Source organism: Lissotriton vulgaris, chromosome 1_1 (genome assembly GCF_964263255.1).
Source record: "Lissotriton vulgaris chromosome 1_1, aLisVul1.2, whole genome shotgun sequence".
Taxonomy (NCBI): domain Eukaryota; kingdom Metazoa; phylum Chordata; class Amphibia; order Caudata; family Salamandridae; genus Lissotriton; species Lissotriton vulgaris.
In genome coordinates this window covers 2,023,823,604-2,023,850,282 of record NC_141685.1, presented here as the reverse complement: position 1 = coordinate 2,023,850,282, position 26,679 = coordinate 2,023,823,604, and the positions used below count along the sequence as shown (strand labels likewise).

Here is a 26,679-nt window from a genome sequence, read left to right as displayed (position 1 = left end):
GTCAAGTGGCTTTGAATTCAATAGATTAAGAGAAAGAATTCAATAGCCCTTTCTGTTTCAAGTTTTGCTGAGGAAAAATTTAGACCAGTGCTTTCTTACTTTTAGAAGAGCTTTGTATGATAAACTGGAGGCCCAGGTCAAGGTGAATGGTTGTCTGTCCTTGGCATTGTCGGTGGTGCCTTTTCGCTCAGGCCATAGAGCTTTTAGCAAAATGAATCTGCAAGGATGCCCAGTTAATGGATTCTGTTGGCCAAATGGTCAAGAGGATAGATTTGCATTGTATCCCGATTAGCTAGTTGTTTTTCTCCAGCAACCACAGACATCCATTCCAAGATTATGTGACATACTCTGTATATACCGAGAAGCTTCTAATGATGAATTGACCTTAATCCACATAAGTGCCTGTCGCAGGTTCCCCTCCACCGTAAATCTCTTTGTCTCAACTTAGGGTGCCATCTCCCATTTTGAATTTTGAGGGTTGCAGGTCTTGTGAAATATGCACATGGCTTGTGAATGGAATATTGCCCCATTGATTCAGTACACCCAGACAGATTTAGTGGTTTGGGGGTCAATTACTGCTTTCCATCTTGTGCTGGGTGATGCTTCCTCAGTATTTACACATGCTGCTGAATCTCCCGTCCTCTCTCCTGACTACCTTTTTACAGACATTCTATCCATGCTCATAAGATTTGTGTGGGTTTGAAAGCCTCCATAGATTTCATAAGTGAAGTGTTCCCAGCTTGTATATGAGAGTGGTTTGGAACCTGGAATCTGATCAGTATATTGTATTTGGGGGATGTCTGGGCTTCAGGTCATATTAAATCCTATCAGCAATCAAGAAAGGAAGTCGAACTGCATAAGTTCCAATTTTATAGATATCTCCAGCTCCCAATGCCCTTATTATGTATGCGGAAGAATTGAGGGAGATTCCAGAATGTAATCCTCTTGAGACGAAATTGGTGAAGGAACCTCTAGTTCAAAAGAGGATCTCCAGGTTACCGTGCTCCTGGATGTTTAATGTGCCTGACCCGCTCAGTGGTCTCAGAGCTGCCTGGGGTAACGATGTGGGTGAGTTGGATGATGATGATTGGTGGTAGGCCAAGGTAACAGCAACAATTCTGGTGAGCTCCCCACAGAGGCTCTACTAGGCTGTGGAAGATGCGCAGGTCTGCCATCCCTGATTGTACTCAGTCTGGGCGGGAGGAGAGTACCTTCTACCGCATGGTCTGGGATTGTCCATTATCCAAAATCATTTAAAGAGGATCTATAATGCCCGGGCGGACTGTGTGTGTGGCGACTGGGTAGAATGGATAGCTGAAGGGAGTCCAGACACCAGAGGCCGATTGCGGGCCTTGGATTCTTGATTGTATGGAGGGATGTAGCCTGTGCATGGCGCGAGGCCTCTCTTCCACTGTTGGCAGGCTGGAGGTATGGCATGGGCTACTGTGTTGCAGCTGAGAAGGTGGTATATAAATGGTGAGGTTGTGTGCCAAACATCACAGATTGTGGGGTGTTTGGATTGCCCATTGTGATGTGTGATCTGTGATACTTGAGTATGTTCCATTGTTGAGGTTCTTTCCTTTCTTCATCTGATGGTTGTAACTAGACCGCGCTGCTGCTTACAATTGAATTCCTTCTGTGCAATTTGTTTAAAAAAAAGAAATATCTGTAGTTCGAAATTAGAGAATTAGTTAAGGAGGGTGAGAACCCATGTAAAACAATCACAATCCTTGTCAGGGTGAACCACTAAAGTCACAATAGAAACATGACCTTAACCCATTTGTAGCTTGGCACAAAGCAGTAAAGCTGAATTAAGAGGCAATATGTAAAGTATTTATGCAGTAGTCAAACAGTAATTAAGTAAAAGCACAACACACGAAAAATCCCAAACTAATATAGGAAATAAAGAATATTTTAATAAATAAAAGTACACCAACATGAAAAAATTCACAAAGTAGAACTAGAGATATGATTTTTTTAATGTTTGAATTTAAAATAGCACCAAAAAAGCACAAAGCTCCAACTGCGGGTCTCTGGTTGTGCTCGACTGGGTCAAAGTAATAAGTTAAGGCCGCAATGGATTGCAGTACAGATACAGGGATCAGCTAAGTCCTAGTGAAAGATTTACTTTAGGAATAAAAAACTTTATGGAGAAAAGGTGGTTGTCAACAGCTAATTATACAAGACTGTTTAAGGCAATGACGTCTGACCTGTGCATTTGTTGAAACCAATATATTCTCTTACTGGGTTTAGTAGCAGATATCAAAATGAATATTATGCTGGATGTTTTCCAGCCCTGTCTGTGAAGATCCCTGATACAGGCTTACATACAGATAGAATCTCCTTTGTGTGGGCAGGGAAAGAGTTTGAATCGTCAGATCGGTCCTACAATCCCACAGATCCTTGGGAGGACCGCTCCAGGTCTTCCTTGAATGGTCATTGTAAGAAAGCAAAGGCACTAGATTCATATGGATGAAGCATTAATGGGACAGGCAAGGTGGATAACACCATGACTTGTCCATTTGATAGGTATGTTACTTTTTTGAGATCCCGAAAGCCCACAAGGGAGATCTGGGACATGATCACGAGGAGACAACCCTTGACCTTGCCTTCATTCACATCTTAGTATACAGCACTGAGAAAACCCCCACATTTTTACACTAGGAAATTCAATGGGAGGGCATAGGCAACTGAGTGAAGGGAGGGTGCTGGATGCTGAAGGACCTTTTTCACAATTAAGGCATTAGAGCATTTGTACAATGCAAGACAGACTTTGGAGTAGAGGAATCCAACCACATAAGATAGTCACAGCTGCACCTTTGGACACTCCAGCCCATCAGCAAAGCAGTGGCTGTTAGACTTCTACAGATTGGGAAAAGCTTTTCTCTAGCTACACTACACCTAGGGAACTCAATTTCAAAATCTATAGAGCACTAATGGCCAAAGAGAAGATGGACAAATATCCTAAAGTATAAGATACTAATTTCGCAATGTCGAAAGCTCTGGCCAAATGCAACATCTCTGTGAGAAAGGCTTCAAACAGGGAATCTCTTTACACATACACCACACTGTGGCATGACACCCTAGAGACTGAAAGGGATGTTACTGTCCATGTCGAGCTGTGTTGCAGGGTGTGTGGCCAGGAGGGTGGCGATATGCATGCTTGGTGGTCCTGCCCGACTTGCAGATGTTTTCTAAAGAGGTTCTAAGCCCCCTGAAAGAGGCGTTGAGTTATTGATACGCCCGATCCTCTTGTTATCTTATTACACATACGATCAACAACCTATGCTGACTAAAGCTGACTGGAAGATAGCAACCAACCTGATATTGGCAGCAAAACACCTTACCGCACAAACATGTAAATTGACAGCAATTCCAAAACTCTATGAATGGGAGAATAAGCTGTGGTCCTTTTTGGTCAAGTAGAAGCTTACATGACACCTTCATGACATGAGTCATATATACAGGCAGCCATGGAGACCCTTAATAGACTATATGTCTGCCCAAATCAATAATTTAGAGTGCCCGAAATTGAAACTAGGGGAAAATCTGGACAGTTGAGAGGGGATGTAACTTAATGCTGATATGCATGGGCTGTATGGGCTCTATAGTGCAGGAAAACTATTCTTGATCATTAAACTTTGATCTGTTGGGGTGTCTGGTTAAGGCAATGGGTTTTTACAAATTTCTCTTATCTACTTCAGGGCACAACTGACGCCTATTTTACTTTGAATTGTAAAATCAATAAAATACCTTCATAAAAAAAGGAAAGCAATCTGGATCCAAAGCAGAGATCGACAACTGCAAGCTGCTGGAGAAAGGTGTCCCAGTACAGTCATTGATGTTGGCATGAATTTTCTGAGTGGGCAAAGTCCAAAGTTTGCACCCAGGAAGGCCTTGAAGTTAATAGGTTGCTGCTTGACATTGTTCCAGATGAAGCACTCTACGTACTGACTTAGAAACGTTTCTAATAGTCAGATTTCATTCCACAGGGCAAGCTGAGGCCGACTGGCGAGTAGACATCAATCGCTGCAGCTACAACATCAATCCGAGGTTCTATCGGGTCTCCAAGCAAAAAGTTGGCAAAATATTTTTTAAGTCTCACTTCTTGCAGTTTAGGAACAGTAGGAGTACCCTCTAACTGAAGCCTAGGGTCCAGGACCTGGGAGGCACCACCTAGGAGTTAGGACTCACTCAAGCAGACACCAGCAGCTGTGTCCAAGGCAAGTCCAGTCGGAACTGGTCAGCTGAGCAGCTGCAGAGAGAGAGGCATCTGGAGGTTTGTTGCGTCCCTGTAGCTGAAACAGGAGGCCAGTCAACTGACCCTTCAAGTCACTTTTGGGCACCTGGAATAAAGGCAAGGATGGCCAGTGATCCTTCAGGTTCTTCAGAGAGCAGGGCAGTCCGTCTTCTGATTCCTCTCAGATCCAGGGTTGTTCTGAGGAGAGGTATGTGAGGTACACCTTTATGTCCAGTGCCTAGCTTGTGGCTGGAAGGCAAGTCTTTGTCTACTCCCTAAACCAAATCTGGTCGGGTTCTCCCCTACCACTGAGTTTGGTGCCAGCTGAACTAGAGAGACAAAAGGGAGGCAGGTCTAGGTGTGAGCTTCACCTGCCAGTGACAAGGAAGGCATTCTTTGAAACTCAGGAAAGGGCGAGGCTTAGAACCCAGATAATTCTGTCAAGGAAGGAGTTTTCCTCTCCACAGCAAGAGCATTTGCCCACTGTCTGGGAGCAATAAATATCTCACCATAGGAGAGCCGTCAGAGGTCTGGTGACAGGCGGACACTGGCCAGAAAGCCGTTTGGTTTAAGGTACGAAATGGACAGCTTTCTAAAAGTGAATTTCCAAAATAGTAATATAAACTTCACCTTGCCCAATAGGTCAGGTTTTCAAGGACTCCTTGAACCATTTTTCTAGCTGTTCCCAAACTTAATATAGCAGTTATTAAAAGAGACCGTTAAAACCAGTGTTAACAAATAGGCTCTAAGTACCATATAGTAGGGACTTACATGTAAATTAAATGTGCAATTAGAGATATGCTAATTTAACACGTTTACAGCGGAGAGTACAAGTAGGTTATTACTGTTTAGCAGGAGGGTTCAGCAAAAGAAGGCAAAAACTTTGATGAATACCACACAAAATATAGTAATTTCAAACATCTGGCAAAAAAAAAAATACTACCTGAGGTGTCTTAAACACACTCACAAAGGGCCGGCCACATGTCTCTCTCTCTTTCTCCCCCCCCACCCTCTATCGCTCTCTTCCCCAATAAGCTTGCTTACATGTAAAGGAATCTGTGACCTACAGTTTACACATAAATCATTACAGCAGACTGCACTTCCTGGGCATCTATTGGGATTGCTGCACTTGCCAGTGTTTTTATTGTCTGCTTGAGTTTCTCAAGCTCATCCCAAGCACTGAAGGGTGCAGTGCTTGGATATATTTTGACTAGATTTAAGCCGGTTCTGTCCCATCTGCCACTGGCACCAACACTCCCCCACCTCCATACCCCTCTTCAGTATTTTCCCTACACACTCACCACTGCTAACTCAACATCACATCATCTTTTAGTTTGGCACAGCACTGTGATTGCTGGAACATCTCAGAATTTAACTTCATCCCAGAACATTAAAGAGTATGATACACCCTTGCTCATGCAGCCAAAGTCACTAGGTACCTAACAAATACAGCTATAACTGTTCAGGGGTTCCTGAACCTCCAAAAGAAACACATATATGGGGGGGTGAGATAGACATCCTGAACAACCCCATGAAAACATGCCCATGAGTGACGTCATGGCTCTAACTATTGAAAGTGATAGTTGTGTGAAAATCTACATTTTGTTCTTCAAATATACTTCAACATTTGGTGTCCTACCACCAAATAGTGAGTGACTCCCAGGTTAGTAGCAGCCTTAGGAGGGTAGTGGGGCTCCTTGGGAAGTATGTATCTTGGGTCCCTTGGGAAGTATGTATCTTGGGTCACTTGTGTACACAGGTACTGACCTTTCACAGCAATAACAAAATGCTGTCAAAGACACCTTAAATTGTGTTTGTTCCATTCCCATTTCTAGTTGTTTTTCTCCAAAATAGCATTTCTTTTGATATTGTTTCCAATTTCACAATATGTGAATTAGCCAGTCACCCAATTTGGACTTCCCCAGTAGGTCCCATTTATGATTTCCCTCTATCGCACACAGACCATAGAAGAGGCCCAAGTCCCATAGTGGGGTCTCCAATGTCAAACTGCCTAGCCAACTCAGAGTATGTGTTGCCCTCTTCCTTCTTTCTGTCGAGAAAGGGAGGGGTAGCTCTCCTCCTACCCCTCCTTATAGCAGAGGAAGGTAAGCCACCAGGGCCATGGCAGTGTGGTCCACCCTCAAGGATGGTTCCTTTAGGGATGAAAAGCCCCAATCATGAAGAGTCAACAGTTGTGACGCCCAATAATTTATCTGGAGATTCAGAGATTCAGAGAATCAGTAGCAAGAAGGCAATTCTTGGTGCCCCACCGTCCCATAATAGCACCCTCATAACACCGTCCACCCTTTGGAAGAAAGTATCCGGCAAGGGGGTATTCTACAGGATATATAGACATTTTGGTAAGTAGATCAACTTGTAAAGGCGGGCTCAGGCCAGGAGTTACTGCTGAAGTTTCCTCCATCGCTCCACTACACTGCGCTAACTCTCCAGGATTTTCATTAGTTTTTCCTGGCGATATAATTCATGATCTGGTGTCACAAAAACACCCAAATATTGGAACCCCTGAGTCGCCCATCGAAAGGGGCAATCCCAGGCCCATTGCGGGTCTCCCGCTCCCACAGGAAAGGCCATTGACTTGTGTCCGTTAATGTGGAATCCCATAAAGGTCCCAAAAATCTCCAGAATGTGCAGAATTCGCAGGAAGGATCATGGTAGATCTGCAAGGTAGAGGAGAATATCATCAGGATATAATGAGATGACACCCTCTCAACCGGAGTCTCATCGAAGGCCCCTTAACTGTGTGTCAATTCAGATCTTTGACCTATCCATTATTCAATGCCCGCTCATTGTGATGTATCTCTCAGATCCCAGGATAAACTTACACGTCATGATTTATAGACAAACACATAATATTTTTTTACCAAAAAACATTAAAAATCCATATGATTTTAAAGCGTAAAGTGTTATCTGGTGCGCAAAACCCCCCTCACATACATACTAAGCCTGTGGGTTCAATGGTGCCTGTACGAAAGTCTATAAACCATTAATGAAATGCTATTATTTTAGGTCTACTATCTCTTCAAGACCATATCCTTCCTAACAGTAAGGCCACAATTGTTATTTATTCAGCTGCCATACACTTCCTCATCTTTGTATGTTTGTCCCTTTCCTGGAGCATCGATACATTACTTGTGATCTTCCACTGCTAATTCTTTTTTTGCTGCACCTTTTTAGTGTGAATAGTCACTCTAACAGCGTTCGTCTTTTGTTAGCTGGATTGATTGTGTATTTCTCCCCCCTCCGTGTTCCTCTAGCCTTCCCTTCTTCCCTCGTCTATGTTTCATGCCCCCCCATCCTTAACCTGTGGTCCGTGTTGCATGCCCTCATCCACTCTTATTTATCTGTGTTGCTTGCCCCCATCCACCTTCACTGGTTGTGTGTGATTGCTTGCCACATGCAAACAAATAAAAGTGCAATGAAGATGAAATAGCCAATAGCTCGCCTCTCCTATACAAGATCTATTGGCTTTGGCAATGTTTGTTAACTTTGGATGTAGAACAATTGCATTAGAAATTATAAGAAAAAGCTATTTCAAATGTAAATGGCCAATAATAGTCACTAATCGAGTGGGTCCAAAAGAAAAATGTAAGGAGTAATTGAATAATTTTTTAAAGGTGCATTAATTAAACATGATGCACCTTACCCTATCTAAGGCTAAATAATGGCCAATTGGTGGATCCTTACCGTAAAGGCTTGTCTTCATCCTAGTTTAAAAATGTAAAGTTAATTAAACTCAGCTGATTAAAATACGCTAAACAGTATGTAACAATCTATAACTTCCCACAGTTTTAAAAACGTATAATATAAAAATAATGTTTTAAACATGAGCATCGCTACCTTTCCAACTCCGACAGTTCGGTCTGATTTGTAAACTGCATAAGCACTAATAACGTCTTAGATATAATTCAGAAAAGGAGCCAATGCACACATAACAGACAGAAATGTCTGTGTTTATAACGTTAATGATAGGATTTTATAAAAATAAAATAGATTTAATATATATTTCAACAAATATAAAATTTACAAAAAGTTAAACATGTATATATCAATATATATATAGGGAGCTTCGCCGCCAACAGTTGCCTTCCAAAGACAAAACAAATGATGAGCAGACCCAAGGTTCCTGGTGCCAATCAAAGTGCTTTTATTGTTCCCAGCCAAGCCGCCATAGCGCGTTTCACTTCCCAACGAAGCTTGATCACATGACGTATGGCGAAAAGAAAGGACGGCTTTTAAAGTGCCGGTACCAGGAAATGACATAAGGAGCAAATGCATAGACACTGGAAAAATACTTAAAGTAGCATTGGCGTTTCAGTACAACAGTATAACATTGCATACATAATGTAAAAATTCACGGGCAATCAATATATATATATACTAACATAAAGGAGAATTCACCGCACTCCCAGAGATGTACTTCAAATCATTTTTATTCACAAAAAGCAGTTCTATTCACCACTAAAGGTTTCAACTATCGTCTTCCTCAGGTGTAGCTCGGTTGTCTGCTCGTGTAGTGCCACGCCTTCAGTTCAGTACTGAGCATTGTGGGATTTATACGTCCCTTACTGATCTATAACAAAATCACCATGGCAGACAGTGCACAGTTGGTCGACATGACCTATAACTTCTCTCCCTGCCCGAAGGGGCGATTGCTGGAGAACTTCACCCCCTGACTCGTGAGGAAGTTGAAGCCTTTTTATGCACTGTGAAGTCAGGATCACCTCTCTCATGTTATACCAGCTAAAATCTCCTCCTCCTTCGTTAAACAACTTTTAACTCCCATCTGTTCCCTGCTTAACTTTTCATTGAAGGAGGGTCCACTTCCACCTGAGTGGAAGGCGGCACAAGTCATTCCAATTCGTAAAAACACAAAGGCCCCTATGGAAGACCTTTCGAACTTACGCCCAGTTTCCCTTCTACCTCTCATGAGCAAACTTCTAGAAAAGTATATTAACAAACACCTGTCAGACCATGTCGAATCTTCAGGCAGCCTTGACTCATCGCAGTCAGGCTTTAGACCCAAGCATAGCACGGAGACAGCCCTGGTGGCTGTGACTGATAACATCAGGCTAGCATTAGATAGGGGTCAATCCACTCTCCTGGTGCTGTTAGATCTCTCAGCCGCATTCGACACAGTCGACCATCAGACCTTGCTCAGGAGACTGGAGGAATCTGAAATTGGGGGAATGCCCTTGCGATGGAGGACAAGCTTCCTTTCCAACAGCTCTCAGACAGTCACCCTGGGACCTTTTCAATCTAAAACTAGGTCACTGACCAAGGTAGTGCCTCAGGGCTCATGTTTGAGCCCCATGCTGTTTACTATCTGTGTTGCTCCCTTGGCCGATCTCCTGAGGAATTATGGGTTCATGCCAACATCATACGTGGATGACACCCAGCTTACCTTCTCATTTAACAAAACCTCCCTCTCTGCTCAGTCAACCGTATCCTCAAGCTTGTTAGCAATTTCCCAATGGATGCGTAATCATTTTTTAACAACTAAACACAGGGAACACCAAAATTATGATCTTCGCAGAGGATGCAATGCTGTGGTCACCAGAATGGTGGCCAGGGGAGCAGGGTAGCTCCCACGCGCCTTAGACACTAGTAAAAAATCTAGGGGGTTGCATCGGGCAGGCTTTGAACATGAAAGAACACGTAACCTAAACTGTTGGATCCTGCTTTCATGTGCTTAGTCTGCTGAGACAAGTCTTCCCTTTTCTTCCAGACTCAACTCATAATACTCTTATTCAGGCCCTGGTTTTGAGCTGTCTGGACTACTGTAAGCCCTGCTGGTTTCAGCTAACGAGTCATCACTGGACCGTCAACAGGTAGTCCAGAATACTGCAGCACGACTGGTACTAAATGTCCCTCACAGAATGGCCTCCCATACGTTTCTTCAACAGCTTCACTGGCTACCACTGCAGAATCGTATAAGGTTTAAGGTTTGCTGCATCTTTCATAAGGCATTATATGGTAACGGTCCCGTTTACCTCACAGATAAATGTAATAGCTACATTGCATCTAGGGATCTCTGATCTGGATCCAAATCACTTGCTGGTGGTTCCGCGGGTCAAGAAGTCATGGGCTGGTGGGAAAGCTTTTTTGCATCTTGCTCTCCGCTATTGGAATCAGATTCCCATCTCGCTGACGCAATGCCCGGACCACAGTCAGTTCAGAAAGTCCCTGAAAACTGCTCTGTCTTAGAATCACGCCCACACCAGCCTTCTACTATATGTCTGCAAGCACAGAGATACCCCTTCGGGGGTGATTCAGGCGCTATACAAACCCAATAAATAAATACATAAATACATACTCCCACTTCAGGCAATGCAACAGTAGGAAATCTGTTACATCACACAGGGGTCAAATTTAGTATTCGCACTCCGGTCAGTGCAACAGTAGGGAAAGTGTTGGATTACGAGGGCTAAAATTTACTATTCTCACTCCAGTCAGTGGATCGGTAGGGAAACTGTTGGATTGCAGAGGGGTAACATACTATTTCCACTCCAGTCAGTGCAACAGTAGGGAAACTGTAGAATTGTGTAGCGGTGAAATTTACTATTCCAACTTCAATTACTTTAAAAGTAGAGAAACCTTTGGATTCTGGAGGGGTCTAATGTACTATTCCTACTCCAGTTAGTGAAACAGTAGGAGAAGTGTTGGGATTGAAGAGGGGTAAAATGTATGATTCCTACTCCAGTTAGTGGAACAGTAGAAGAAGTGTTGGGATTGAAGAGGGGTACAATTTACTATTCCCACTCCAATGAGTGCAACAGTAGGGGAAGTGTTGGTTTGTGTGGGGGAGGGGGATACATTTACTATTCCCACTCCAGTCTGTGCAACAGTAGGGAAAACGTCAGATTGTGCATGGATATAATTTACTTTTCTAACTCCAGTCAGTGCAACAGTAGGGAAAGTGTTAGATTACGGAGGGGTAAAATGTACTATTCCCACTCCAGTTAGTGCAATAGTAGGAAAAATGTCGGATTGTGGAGGGGTAAATTTTACTATTCCAACTCCAGTCTGTGCAACAGTAAGGAAAGTGTTGGATTACTTGAGTGGTAGAATGTACTAGTCCTACTCCAATAACTGCAACAGTAGGGAAAGTGTTGGATTCCAGAAAGGTAAAATATACTATTCCCACTCCAGTCAGTGCAACATTAGAAAGAGATTCTCTTCAACACAATTTTTTTAAACATATAAACAAATAAAAATATAAATATGTAAATAAAACATATATATATTTCATAATAAAAATTAAATACTTATTACAATGTTAAATACATATAAATAACTGCAAATATTATAATTAAATTAGGAAAATACCCCCAGATTCATCAAAGTCCTCTTTTGCGAGTCCTTAATAGCGATTATTAAGGAATCGCTATTAACCCCTTCGATGCTCATGACGAGCTCAGCCCGTCATGAGGCACAGTGGAGCTGTGCTTATGACGAGCTGAGCTCGTCATGAACAATGGTATTCATAGAATGTCAGCACAGGAGGGGAAAAGTCACAGCAGCCAAGGTGTTAAAGACTCGCAAAACGGGATGCATGTAGCAATCGCAATTTATTTAGCGATTTCTAATGCTTCCATATTTGCGAATCGCTAATTGCTAATCGCAAAAAAGGAATGGCTTTCCCATTCATTCCTATGGGCCTGAAGGCCCATAGGAATGAATGGGGAGTCATTCCTTATTTGCGATTAGCAATTAGCGAATCGCAAATAAGGAAGCGATTTCAAGGGTGCCAGGGTGTCCAAAGGACACCCTGTAGCACCCCTGAAATGCAAATGTACACTGGTGTTGCGCACACACATGTCCAAAGGACATGTGTGTGTGTGTAACATACAACTTAGAAAAATGCACTAAAGTGCATTTTTCTAAGTTTTCGCTATTTACCGCGAAGTTACACTTCGCGGTAAATAGCGGCCCCATATTGCGAATTCGCAATTTTAAAAAGGTTCATGAATAGCATTTAAGGAATCTCTAATTGAGATTCCTTAAATGCGATTCTTCGCAATTTAGCTATTTCTATAATTGCGATTTTTGCATTTGGGATGATGCATCCCAAATGCAAAAATAGCGCTTGCAAAGGGCCATATTCTCAGAATCTGGCCCTTTGCGAGCCGATTTTGGCTTCATGAATCTACCTGATATTGTTTATTTAAATAAATATTGAAAGTTTATTTTTTAACAAAAAATATTTATTAAATAATTTTATTTTAGTTACTACCGAATCTATACCTCTACAAAACTCACAACAGGCATCTAAAACTTAACTTTAAAAAGTAATTATTTACAGTAATAACAAATATTCATCAATAAACCAATACTTATTAATAGAAAATTAGTTATGATTTAATTACAATTCATTTACTAATCACAATATATCCCCACAAAACACAGATGCTCCTAAAATGTAACTTAAGAAAAAATTAATTACACAACAATTATCAATGTAATAATTATTCATTAAAAACTAAATATAAATTACGTATCATTAATTTACTTCCCCCTATACCTCTACAAACCACACAACCCGCACCCAAATAAAAAAATTAAAAAATAAACAATTAACATAATTAATTACCACCTAAATAATTATTAATTAATTAGAATTCATTTACTTCCCCACCCTGTATCCCTATAAACACCACAACCCACACCTAACATTTTAATTTTTTTTAAATACATAATATTAATTAAAAACGAATTATTCATTTATTATAATGAAATTACTTCCCATCCTGTACCCCTATATACCACAACCCGCTACGGTACTAAAATCACAAAAATGAATTACATTAAATTTGATAACTACAAAAAAATGTAGGTATATTAAAAAACAAACAGTTCTCCAAAAAATTTTAATCATACACTTTTCAAATATATACTAAAATACGTAATAATTAAAAACCATATAAACTATATTTTTGTAAACGATATTAATGGCTTTGATATTTAAAAATCAATATTACTTACCTTAAAATCTATATTCTTGACAACAATATTCTTGCAGATGATATTTCCATATCACAATATTTTAGAAGCAATATTTTCGTAGGACAATATTTTAATTTTTATATTATGTAAATATATCTACTTTCTGTATAAGAAGTGACTTTTTATATACCAAAAAACTAAGAAAAAACTCTGTAGCACTATTCTGTTTGTTTTATGTGGTGTCTTAGGGCCTGATTTAGGTCATAGCGGATAGGTTACTCCATCACAACGGTGATGGATATGCCGTCCTCTGAAACATAATTCCCATTATATCCTATGGAATTTATATTTTGGTGGACAGGATATCCGTTACTGTTGTGACGGAGTAACTGGTCTGCCAAGATCTAAATCAGACCTTTAGGTTTCAACAGTGTGTTATTTGAATCATTTCTATTAATCTAACCATGAACTTCAAATTAATACCATTGATGGTCTGAGAACTTCCGAGTTATAACTTATCGTCCACGTATAACAAAGCTGAATGCCGCTTAGGCATATCAAGAGTTGATCCAACATGTAGATACAATTTTGTGAATATTTAAGAGTTCAGTAACAGAAATAAATTTTTGAAAAAGATCACAAATAGTTTTTTTTAGGTTTTTACATTCAATTATTCATGAGAGAGAAGACCAAGAGTACATTAAAGGCCTCATTACAATGTCGGTCGGAAAGCCTCCAAACAACAGTCGGATTCCCCTACACTGTGTCGGAACCCATCTGCCGATTACGATGCTCGCGGTGGGAAGGAAAATTCCGAATTGGTTATGATCGGCATTAGGAGAATCCGAGTCGGTCAGAGCCGATTAGTCTAGCTCAACTGCCAGCGTTGCCTAACAACCGATTACGGTTTCAGATTCCAACAGCTTTTCCGACGCAGTCTGTCTGACACGAAAAAGCTGTCGGAAACTGACTTGGGGCTCCCTAGCAGGCCTCCCTTCATCCGGAGTCCTCCGGTTTGGGGGAGTACCCAAGGCACCCCCCATAAACCCATGCACGGTGTGGCAGACACCATGGGGTGCTCGCCACAGGGTGCAAGGTTTACAGCGGATACCCCTTTCCCCATAGAAGCCTGTGTTGTTGGTTGGAACACAGGCTCCCATTGAATTCAATGGGAGGCCTTCTGAACGGTGTTCAGAAGTATCATAATCAGTCGGGTGGACAGTCTACCGCAAGTCGGTCGAAATCGAATCCGACAAGGAGTCGGCGGTTTAGATTCCAACCGATATCGTAATAAGGCCCTCAACATGTAGTTCACTATATTGGTGAACATCGACACTCATTTTTCGATTTTTTTTTCATCATACCGGACTCGAGCCAGAGAAAGATCAAGAAAAGGGAGAAAATAATAAGAAGAAAAACAGGAATAGATTGGCAAAGGGAGAAATCAAGAATCAAAACAATGTGCAAGAGTGAGGTCAAGAGACCAGATGTATTAGGTGGTGAACGAAAGAGGTATGGGGTGGAAACAAGACCAGTCCAGCCTTAGCATTCAGCATGTTTATCATTCGACAGAGCCAGTGACAGTCACCACACTATTTACGCTGCTCATAAACAGCAGAAGTGTGATTTGACAGAACAAGTTATGAACAAAACATGTGACACAAATATTTACCTGTAGTTGGAGGAGTCTTGCTGTAGTTGACCGACAGTGGCACTGTCAAGACAGCGCCATGTTCTCCTTTAAAATAACGAGTTAGAAGAATCTTTCTCAAAGTGGCTCCCTTTGGGAAAAAAACAGGGCATTGTGCATTAATATCAAATTGCTTAAAAAAAATCAGCCTTATACTCTCCTAAAAAATTTCAAGCACCATCACGAAAGAACTACGTGACATAGAAGTAAATACATGCTTTTATTCAGTCAATGTGAAGTATTCTGGTCCAACATGGGAATTCTGACACATGGTACATATGTCAACACAAGGCAAAAACAATCTCTAATGAAGTTTCAAGATGTTTTAAGGGACACCACTCTGTCAGAAAGCCTCATGCTGAAAACAAATCCTAGTTAATAAATGGGCGCCCTTTGCAAATGTGTTATTTATTCAGTGCTGAATGCGGAGTTCAATCCCATTTGTATGTACTCCCTATTTTGGCACACAAAGCAGCAGAGGAACAGTTTCATAAAGTGACTTGGCGTAGATGTCTAACTTTCTCAAAGCTGGACAACAAGGATTTTAACTTGAGTTTCCTGTTTCCAGTGCAGACAACATTACTATTAACCCGCTTCTTTGGCCCTGCAATCCTCCACCACAAATAGGATGGCTCATTTCTTAGCCCCTACACATTGCGTCAACCTGCCTCAGCACACACCCTTTCCCTCCACTCTCCCAGGTGTCTCGCAACTGTTCCCTGTAATAGCCCATCTAGAACTCAAAATCAAAACTATTTTTGATGAAATCGCGTCACTTCTCATAGAAGCAAAGAATATCCACGCCCTCCCTAAAGCCCTAGCACCACGGATAAACTGTGACCCTGCCATTAACACTCTGCAATGACCCAAAGCCAAATGCTCCACAATTAGGATGTCGCAGCAGGAGGCTGAATTGATGGAAAACACCCATAGTAATACACCCAGCCACTCCTCTTTCCTCAAGATCCCGGTTGTCTTTAGGTTGAACAGGAGCTTGAACACCTCTCACCTTCCTAGGACGCCCTCCCAACTAATAACCCTCCAACCAAACCATCCTTAACAGAGACCTACACCCACACCCGCTGCATTCTTATAAACTGCACATCAGCAACGAAGCATGCCACTGATATAGTGGATACCATCCTACAGCATAATACTGACATCTGCTTTCTAAGTGAAACCTGGCTAAACGACCAACCATCACCTTAAATCAACCTCATCTCCCCCCAGGTTTTTCAATCATTCACAGCGACTACAAAGGTGGCAGGGAAGGCAGAGTAACCATTATACACAAAAGCGATCTCTGTTTTACTTCCTTCGGCACCACCCTACATTTAAATAGCTATGAACTCAGCTCTCCACAAATGGACAGAACCCCAACAAATTCCACGTTCTATATTACCCTCATGGCAAAAAGTCAGAATTTCTTGTAGACCTAGCAGGCCTAATATTGGAAACATCACTAAAAAACAGCAATGACATTATATTAGGAGACCTAAACTTGCACCTGAACAACACTAAAGACCCCATAGTACAGGCCCCCCCCCCACACCCTTGGAAGCGATCACCCAACATTGAAACATGCATATGCACAACAAGGACTCCACACTTGATGCAATCATCTCCAAGCACAACACACTATCTCTGCACTCTATCCTACAACCTGACTCGTCAGATCACTATCAAATTCTCTTCTATCTAAATTCCATCCATCGCCGTTCTCTCCAATGTAGCCAAACTAAATGCAGGGTAAGAAACATCAAACAAATCCCCTAAGAGGAGTATGAAGCATTAATCAGTACCCAAATCCTACCTCCTCCCGACCCATCATCCGCCAAGGACCTCACCGCCCACTACAACACAAAAATGACAGAACTCAAGGAAACAATCGCCACCCTGAAACTCAAGAAAGACCTCCTTCAGGGCCTGGTTCAACGAAGACTTAACAATTAAAGATGACAACTCTGTTTAGCTGAAACAAACTGGAAACAACCGTCGCAACCCAATCTCTTGTTCCTCTGGGCTGCTTGCCAAAAATACAAGAATCACATCTTCAAAGAAAAATCCCCCTTCTTACAAGATCAATTTGACCAGTCTAGGAACAGACCTAAAGACCTATTCACCATCATCAAATAACAAACCTTCTCCTTCCCCCAGCATTCAAGTAACAACTCTCCAGAGTGCTATGAACAACTTGCCACATTCTTCATAAAAAAATATCGAACATTGAACTATCTTGTGAGCCATCCACCTCCCCACCCTGCACTAAAGATCCTCCAGCGGAAAGGAGGCTAACCCATAACCCTACCTTCAATTAATGAATTCCTCCCCCTCTCTCCAACTCAGCTTGCCCATGTAATCTCCCGGGAACTGAAAAACAATGTAACCTGATCTAAATTCAATTATACCCCTAAGGAAGTCCTCAAGTTACTCTCCAGCATGAAGCCGGCATCTCACATCCCTGACCCCTCCCTGCTGCAATGGCGAAAAATCTCAGGAACATCACCTCACCAATTTGGACCAAAATCATCAACTCCTCTTCATTAAGCGGCTCTATGCCGGCTCCCCTCAAACTCGGCCAAGTCTCCACCTCATCAAAAAAACGGGCGCCGACTAGTACTACCTTAATGACTACAGGCCTATATTTAAACTCCCCCTCCTGGACAAAAACATGGAAAAATGTGTGCTTGTCCAACCCAACAACCATATTATAAAATACAACCAGCTTGAAACCTTCTAATCCAGGTTCAGGAAACGCTGCATTACTGAGACCACCTCCTAGACCTCTCGGCAGCCTTTGACACGGTCAACCACAGCATCCTCCTAAACACTCTCACAACATGCAGGCGGGACTGTCCTTTAGCGGTTTTCCTCCTTTCTATGTCAATTTTGTCAGTCAAAGACATCCAGCACCTAAATAACACTCTACTCGCAGTTCAAGCCTGGTTGACTAGCAACCACCTCAAACTCAACCCCAGCAAAACGGAACTTCTTAGCCGTCCCAAAGAAAAATCCTTTCCTATAGACTGCTGGTTTGACAACCTCACAGCTTTAAACTGTAAACTGTCCATCTCCAGTGAAGACATGGCTTGGCAGTTCGGGCTGGACTGTTCCCATGAGGACCAGGGTCAAGGCTGATTTGCATACGGCCATGTCTGTACTGGGGTGGCTTGGTAAGCAAACAAACAATGGATTTAGGCCCAGATCTCTGTACTGGGGTGAATGTATGACATTGTTCTGCATTCTGTCCATCAACTGTTGTTTTTGCATTTGTCACCCCGAGTGGGACAGGTATGCTCAGACGTGAGTCCCGTGCTCTCCACGCCACTGGAGTGAAGCTATCCTGGCTGATGACGGCCGATAGCCAGAAACCGGTCCTAGGATGCTTGATTCCGGTCCAGGGAAAGACATGGCTTGGCAGTTCGGGCTGGACTGTTCCCATGAGACACAGGGTCAAGGCTGATTTGCATACGGCCATGTCTGAACTGGGGTGGCTTGGTGAGCAAAAAAGGCTATGGATTTAGGCCCAGATCTCTGGACTGGGGTGAATGTATGACATTGTTATGCATTCCTTCCATCAACTGTTGTTTTTGCATTTGTCACCCCGAGTGGGACAAGTATGCTCAGACGTGAGTCCCGTGCTCTCCACGCCACTGGAGTCAAGCTATCCTGGCTGATGACGGCTGATAGCCAGAAACCGGTCCTAGGATGCTTGATTCCGGTCCAGGGAAGACATGGCTTGGCAGTTCGGGCTGGACTGTTCCCATGAGGCACAGGGTCAAGGCTGATTTGCATATGGTCATGTCGAACTGGGGTGGCTTGGTGAGCAAACAAATGATGAATTTAGGCCTAAATCTTTGTACTGGGGTGAATGTATGACAATGTTCCGCATTCTGTCCATCAACTGTTTTTTTTGCATTTGTCACACTGAGTGGGACGGTTATGCTCAGACGTGAGCCCCGTGCTCTCCACGCCACTGGAGTCAAGCTATCCTGGCTGATGACGGCTGATAGCCAGAAACCGGTCCTAGGATGCTTGATTCCGGTCCAGGGAAGACATGGATTGGCAGTTCGGGCTGGACTGTTCCCATGAGGCACAGAGTCAAGGCAGATTTGCATATGGCCATGTCTGAACGGGGGTGGCTTGGTGAGAAAAAAACAATGGATTTAGTCCCAGATCTCTGTACTAGGGTGAATGTATGACATTTTTCTGCATTCTGTCCATCAACTGTTGTTTTTGCATTTGTCACCCGAGTGGGACGGGTATGCTCAGACGCGAGTCCCGTGCTCTCCACGCCACTGGAGTCAAGCTATCCTGGCGGATGACGGCTGATAGCCAGAAACCAGTCCTAGAATGCTTGATTCCGGTCCAGGAAAGACATGGCTTGGCAGTTCGGGCTGGACTGTTCCCATGAGGCACAGGATCAAGGCTGATTTGCATATGGCCATGTCTGAACTGGGGTGGCTTGGTGAGCAAAATAACGATGGATTTAGGCCCGGATCTCTGTACAGGGGTGAATGTATGACATTGTTCTGCATTCTGTCCATCAACTGTTGTTTTTGCATTTGTCACCCCGAGTGGGACGGGTATGCTCAGACGTGAGTCCTGTGCTCTCTACGCCACTGGAGTCAAGCTATCCTGGCTGATGACAGCTGATAGCCAGAAACCGGTCCTAGGATGCTTGATTCCGGTCCAGGGAAGACATGGCTAGGCAGTTCGGACTGGACTGTTCCCATGAGGCACAGGGTCAAGGCTGATTTGCATATGGCCATGTCTGAACTGGGGTGGCTTGGTGAGCAAAAAAACGATGGATTTAGGCCCAGATCTCTGTACTGGGGTGAATGTATGACATTGTTCTGCATTCTGTCCATCAACTGTTGTTTTTGCACATGTTACAGAAGTGGACCACACTTATGTGGCTTACTCTCGTCCTGCCCCAGATAGAGCACTATGGCCTTAACTGCTATGTATGCCTTATCCTCTATGAATGAGGCAGCAGACGAACAGTGGGGTTCATGGGTCAAGTAAAGCCTGACATTCTAGCCAGATTGAGCAAAGAAGCCACATCTTTACATAGCTGCTCCATTTAGTGACACTCCACTCAATGGAGAGTAAAAGAGAAAGTACAATGTAAATGCAGGCACTGATCCTTCTAAATGACTAGGAATCCCTATGGTAGTATCTCCATTGACAAGATGAATAGCTTTATGAAGATCAGCACAGTCTTGAAAAGAAGCATTAGTGTGGTAGTGTGAAATAGTTGGTTACCTTCTATTACTTACCTTAAGTAATGCCTATTCTGGTAGAGACAATTTTGCTGCAGATTCCATACCTTGGAATTATCACCAGGCGTCAGATTGGAGTGAAATTTTTTGTGCGCCCTGACAGTTGGTGTCGTTCATCTCTTCGCTGTGGCATCTGCGCCAGAAGTGACATGCGCAGTGCCTATATAGGCACCACCCCAGCGTGCTGACATCAGTCTCTTGCGACTTTACACGCCAGGAGCACGTAGCCATGAAGAACACTGACCACCAGTGTGGAAAACTAGGGCCCTGAAAAGGGAACAACCCAGTCCCTAGAAATCCATTTGTAGAGTGGAAAGGATGGGTGAGTTGGAAAGAATCCTGTGGCTAAAAAGAGTCCCAGATAAGGCGTTACCGGAGGTAAGTAACTTGTTCATCTGATAGAGGTTACTAGTTGCAGATTCCTTACCTTAGAATAAGTACCCAAGCAATACCTCCCAGGAGGTTGGTCTGCAAAACCGGTTAACACAAAGTCCTGAAGGACTGAACATGCAAAGTGCCCTTCATGAAGGACTTGACCATCCAGGAGGTAGTGCTTGATGAATGTGTGCAGAGAAGCCTACGTTGCTGCCTGGCAGATGTCCAGGACTGGAACTCGGTGTGGTAACATAGTGCACGCAGCCTTGGCTTTGGTGGAATGAGCAAACAAGCTCTCAGGGTGTTACTATTTGGCCAATGCACAGAAGAATGTAATGCAGACAATGATCCATTGGGAGATGGTCCTATTTCTACACAGCCTTTCCCTTCTTTGCTACGACATACCCCATGAACGGTTGGTCATCTACCCGGAACTTTCATGTGGTCCAGGTAGAAAGGCAACGCTCTTTTTGGGTTCAGTCGGTGGAGTCGCGCCTCTTCCTTGCAAGGATGTAGCAGAGCGTAAAAAGTAGGCAGTGTGATGGACTGGCCTACATGAAAGAGTGTGACAACTTTCAAAAAGAAGGAGGCTCCAGTGCAAAGAACCAGCTTGTCTTGGAAGATGTTCAGGTATGGAGGTTTAGATGACAAAGTCTGAGGCTCACTGATGTTCCGGGAGGTGTTATTGCCACTAGGAAGGCATGATGGTAAGAAGCCAGAGAAGAGAGTTGTGCAGTGGCTCATAGGGAGCGTACATCAGAAAGGTGAGTACTAGATTAACCCCTTCACTGCGGCGGCTATTCCGCCGCAGTGCTAAGGGGGCGGGGCGGAAATGCGGCGGGCGCATGCGGGTGACGGAACCGCTCCGTCACCAGCGTCGGTTGCGCTGTGCTTATGACGGAGCGGTTCCGTCATGGCCCCGCCCGCTCAATAGAACGCTCAGCGCAGGCGCGGAATATGCGCCGCGCAGGAGCGTCGGGCGGGCCATGGCGGAACCGCTCCGTCATCAGCACAGCGCCACCGCAGCTGATGACGAAGCGGTTCAGTCATCAGCATGCAACGGGTTAAGGTCCCACTGGGGCATGATGAAGGGTGAAGAGGGAAACATGTTGCGGGTCTTTCAAAAGGAGATGTAAACAAGGGTGGCTGATTTGGCAACCGCGGGAAGGCTGAGATGGCAGTAAGATAACCCAATAAGATGCCCAAAGCAGAGCCATGCTGGGCAAGCGAAATGATAAATAGAAGGGCCTGAGAAGGGGAGCAGAATGAGGGTCAACCTGTTTCTCTGCACATAATGAAACAAATTTGCCGCAATTGCAGGTGTATACTGACTTGGCAGAGGGACGTTAGGCTGCCAAGATAATATTGCAGACTTCGGGTGGAAGCTCAAAAGCGGTCAACTGTCACTGCTCAATCTGCAAGCACAAAGGCAGAGTGTTGACTGGTTCAGGTGGAGAACGCTCATGCAACTGCAACACAAGATCCTCTCGAACGGGCAGTCTGATCAGAGGATGGATGGCCATGCCCAACAACTTGGGTTGAGACCTTTGAGAACTCTGGGCAGGAGTGGTATGAGAATAAAGTCATACATGAGGCCTGAACTCCACTTGAGACTAAAAGCGTCTCCGAGTTAGAGCCGCCTTGGCAACTCCAGCAAGCAAAACTAATGACATTCTGCATTCTCTGCGGTAGTAAACAGATCTAACCAAGGTTCTCCCCACTCTTGAAAGAGACCTTGTGCCACCATCTGATTGAGATGCCATTCGTGATCTGCTAGGCATCTTCAGCTGAGATGGTTCACCATGGCGTCTAAGAGCCAGCCGGGTTATACCCTGATCTTCCAGCAACGTCCAGAGGCACAGGGCCTCTTGACAAAGGGTCCATGACCACGCCATGCCCTGTTTGTTGCAGTGCCACATGGCAGTGCTGTTTTCTGTGAACACCTACACTAGCGTTCCCTTGATGGAAGGCAGAAAGGCTTTCAATGCCAGCCAGACCGTCTGGAGCTCTAGTAGGTTGATGTGGAGTCCAGATTCTGCCGGTGATCAGAGCCCTCTGACCTCCACATCTCCCAGATGGCCGTCCCATCTTAGGTGTGATGCATCTGTCACTAATGTCAGATCTAATTGGGGAAGGCAGAAGGGTCTGCCATGGACCCAACCACAATTCATTAATCACCACTGCAGATCTTTGTAATTTCCCTTCGAACTCTGAAACATGTTGGTGAGATTTCTCTGATGCTGCACCCACTGGAACTTCAGGGCATGCAGAGGCCACATATGCCAGCGGGCATGTGTCACAAGCAAGATGTAAGAGGCCATGAGTCCTAGCAGCCTCAGAGTCAGTCTCCCAGAAAACCAGGATAGTGGATGAAACATCGGTATCGTAGCCTGAAAATATCCTGGATCTGCCGTTTGAGAGAATAAGCCCAAAAGTGCACTGTGTCCAGAACAGCTACAATGAAAGGGAGCATCTATGAGGGAGTCAGGTGTGACTTCGGCAAGTTGATAGTGACCACCAGGGAGCGCAGTAGGTCTGCCATAGTCTGGAGTCGGGAGACAACTGCCTGGGGCAAGCTCGCATTCAACAGCCAGTCATCAAGATAGGGGAAGAATGGTATCCCTGATAGTCGCAGATGAGCTCCAGCCATCACCATCACCTTCAGGAACACCCAAAGGGGGCTGGTAACGCTAAAAGGGAGCACAGTGAACTGAAAGTGCTCATGGCCTACCTTGAACCATAGGTAACGTCTGTGAACTAGTGGGACGGGTATGTGAAAATATGTGTCCTGCATGTCAAATGCTACCATCCAGTCTCCTGGGTTCAGAGCAGACAGGACTTGAGCGAGCAGGAGCATTTTCAATTTCTCGTTTTTAAGGAAGAAATTGATAGGGTGCAGGTCTAGATTAGGAAGATGACCACGCCCTTTTTGGGAAGCAGAAAGTAGCAGGAATACCAACCACGACCTACTTCTAGTGTTGGCACCCTCTCAATGGCTCCCTTAGCCAAGAGAGCTGCCACTTTTCGACAGAGTAAGGAGAGATGGTGCCCCCTCACCATGTCAAAAGTGGGTGAAATGTTTTGAGGGGTATTCACGAAGGTGAGGGAATAGCCCCTTCAGACAATCTGAAGAACCCACCAGTCTGATGTCATCAACCTCAAGTGTAGCAGGTAATGGCATATCATGCTCTCTCTAGGTGCCCATGATGTATGGAGGGCAAACTAAAGGGGTTTGGAGGCTGCGGCTGCCAGGGCGGGTGTTGTACTGTCCCGACCTCTAGCCGCCTGGACCGTGGGGCATGTACTGCGTCCTCGGCCATGCAGGAAAGCTTGCACGCTGTGGTGACTGGACGAGTAAAGTCACAGCTTGAAGCCCCTTCTGGGCTGCGAAAGGTGGACTGGAGTTGGCAGGGGCCATAGTAAGAAGCAAGGGTGTGGCCATAGCTCTGCTATCTTTGAAGCGCTCCAGTGCTGCGTTTTGTCTCTGAAAAGATGAGAGCCATCAAAGGGCATGTCCATTAGCGAAGCTTGGACAACCCCTAACAAGCCAGACTTCCTCAGCCAGGCTTGGCACCATAAGGCCAATCACAAAGAAACTGCTCTGCCTTGCAAGTCAGTCATGTCCAGCTCACATCCGTTCATGAACTTTGCTGCATCTCTTCTGTCTGCCAGAACTTGGGAGAGAATAGCCCATGTCTCCTCCGGGACCTGGGGCAGAACCTGCTCAACCGAATCACACAGTGCATGGGAGTAACCCGTCAAAAGGTAAGCAGTATTCATTAACCACAGTGCCAGGCTGGTGGAAGATTTTTTTTTTTGCCTAAGGTGTCCAGGTGGTAGGGAATGCACCAGGATTTATGCTGGAAGTAAAGGCTTGGATCACCGAGCTCTCAGGGGTAGGGTGGTGCGTGAGCAAATTTGGGTATCCTGGGACAGGGCAATGATGGTGGGCATCTGTCCTGTTCACAGGAGCCCCTGTGCAGGGTTTGGACCAGGTCCCAAGTAGGATGTCCGTAAGGGCTTCATTAAATGGGAGGGGGTCACTCTCGGCTGAAACGCCTCTGTCAAGACATTAGTCTTGGCTGCCACTGAGGGCAGGCTACGGTCCAGGACCTTGGCTGCCCTTCTCACCACCATAGCAAAATATGCTCCCTCCTCCATAGCCACTGTAGGGGGAGAGACCATGCCATTATCTGCAGAAGTGTCCAGTCCGCTGGCCATCGCCAATTCCTCACACTAGTCCATGTTGGGGTCTACGGGCTGGTATTTATCAGTGTCCAGTGGCCCCTCCCAATATTCCTCAAGTCTTAGAGCCTGAGCCCTATTCCTCTGGGCTGGCTTGGAAGGCATGGCTCCAGTCGCCATTGGAGTTGGATGACAACCCTCCGGCTCCTTGTCAGAGTCAGGATGAGAATGGGGATGGCGGTGCTGGAAGCTTTGGCTTAGGGACCAGCGCCGGAGAAGGTCGAGGTGGTACGACTATCACCGGTCTGAATTCATCCGTGGCTCCAAGGGGCCCAATTGTTACCAGTGCCAGAACAGCCGGTGGGGAATCAATCGGGAGCCCCTCCCAAACCCATGGGGCCTGAAGGCCCGCCAGCGGGAACGGGCTGCCCAAATATCAGGTGCAAGGCCACCTAAAATTCTCAGAGTTGGCTCAGGGTCGCTCTGGCTTCTGGAAATATGGGGAGGAGCTGAGCCAGACCAGGCTTTGGAAAGGCGGCAGATTGCCATGACATGGAAGTCAGCGGTAGGCCCAGTAGTGCCTCAATTGGAATCCTCTGTAAGAGAAAGGTCACGGCACAGGAATAAGCACTGTGAAGAGAGGAAGCGAGAGGGGTAAGGAGACAATCCATAGTGCATCTATGAACGGAGGTGCTAGATGCCTTTGAGAATACAGACTGATGGACTGCACCCTTCTCTGACGCATCAGATTCAGGGACTGGGGTTATCGCCTGGTTCGTAGACTATATCATACCCTCATAAGCGAAGTACGCTGCATGGTTGGAGCTGGGACACTCATGTGGGGGCTCATGGGGCTGCACAATGAGTTGGCCTGTACCTGAGAGCTTATCCCTGACAGTCTGTGGCTAAACTGTCTTCCTGACTGTATGGTGAAGACTTTTGGACTAACCTCCTAGGCTTGTACGTGGAAATTAAGGGACTCGACAATCACTCAGACCTGAATGTTTCACATATTTTTTTTTTTACAGTATGTTGTGTTTTATTGGAAATGTATACTGTACAGGATTGTCCTGATGCACTATAAAGTGAGGGGAGGTATGCCCTCAGCGACAATGTAAACTACTGAAACCTGGAGAACAAATTGCAAATGTTTCTGACATATGCAATTGTGATCACATAGGCATGGTGTGTTGTACTTATGGTTGAATTTATTCAAGTCCATGATAAGTCAAACCACTGTCCGTTGACAGTAAAATAACTCTAGCAGTCGTGCCTTCCTTCCATTTGTTTGCCCCGTTGATTACTTTGTGATGAGCCTTGACTTTGGAAAAGACCTGTTCTACAGCTTTGTAATCTGACAATCCTCTTTGACAGAATGATGTGATATCATCAATACTTGTTTGGCAGGTGAATTCCCAACACAAGCAGTGGTGCTTTCTTCAATATTCCATGCACCTTGATATGATGCTGCGATTCTTTATACAAGTTTGAGTTCTCTACCATGTCCTCAATCCGATGAGCTTTTCTAGAAGACCGATTCATTTTACAGGCAATATTTCAATGCTTTACATTGTGTGCATTCTTGGAGCTTTGCTTCGACTTTTGCAAGTAACCCATTTATCGTTCTCACTGGTGAAGACTTATTCAGAATACATCCCTAAAAAGTTTTAAATCAGTTTTTCAGACTGAAGCGATCTCTTTTTTCCATTAGAGAGCAACTCCTTTTTGAAGCATTGCCGGGCAGTGCAGTACAAAGGCTCATATGTGAGCATAAGAACTGCACCGCCACGGTACAGCCAATGCGCCTTCTTGCACGGCATGGACTGTGCAGTCCTTGCCTTGCAAGAACCGGGGTCCATGCACACAGGGGAGCACAACATGTGCCCCTTTTCATGTACCCCGATGAATAGGTGCAAGAAAGGTCCTTGTAGGGTACTCTG

The 26,679-nt window shown here is 44.6% G+C and overlaps 1 protein-coding gene across 5 annotated transcripts in view; it reads right to left on the bottom strand.

The window, feature by feature from the left end:
• The window catches only part of ITPR2 (inositol 1,4,5-trisphosphate receptor type 2), a 1,555,333-nt gene that overhangs the window by 466,403 nt on the left and 1,062,251 nt on the right, over positions 1-26,679 (bottom strand). For all 5 annotated transcript variants that reach the window (XM_086920227.1, XM_086920242.1, XM_086920233.1 and 2 more), the window contains one exon: positions 14,877-14,985. In XM_086920227.1, the coding sequence (XP_086776353.1) occupies positions 14,877-14,985 (109 nt within the window). The remainder of the gene's footprint in view (positions 1-14,876; positions 14,986-26,679) is intronic.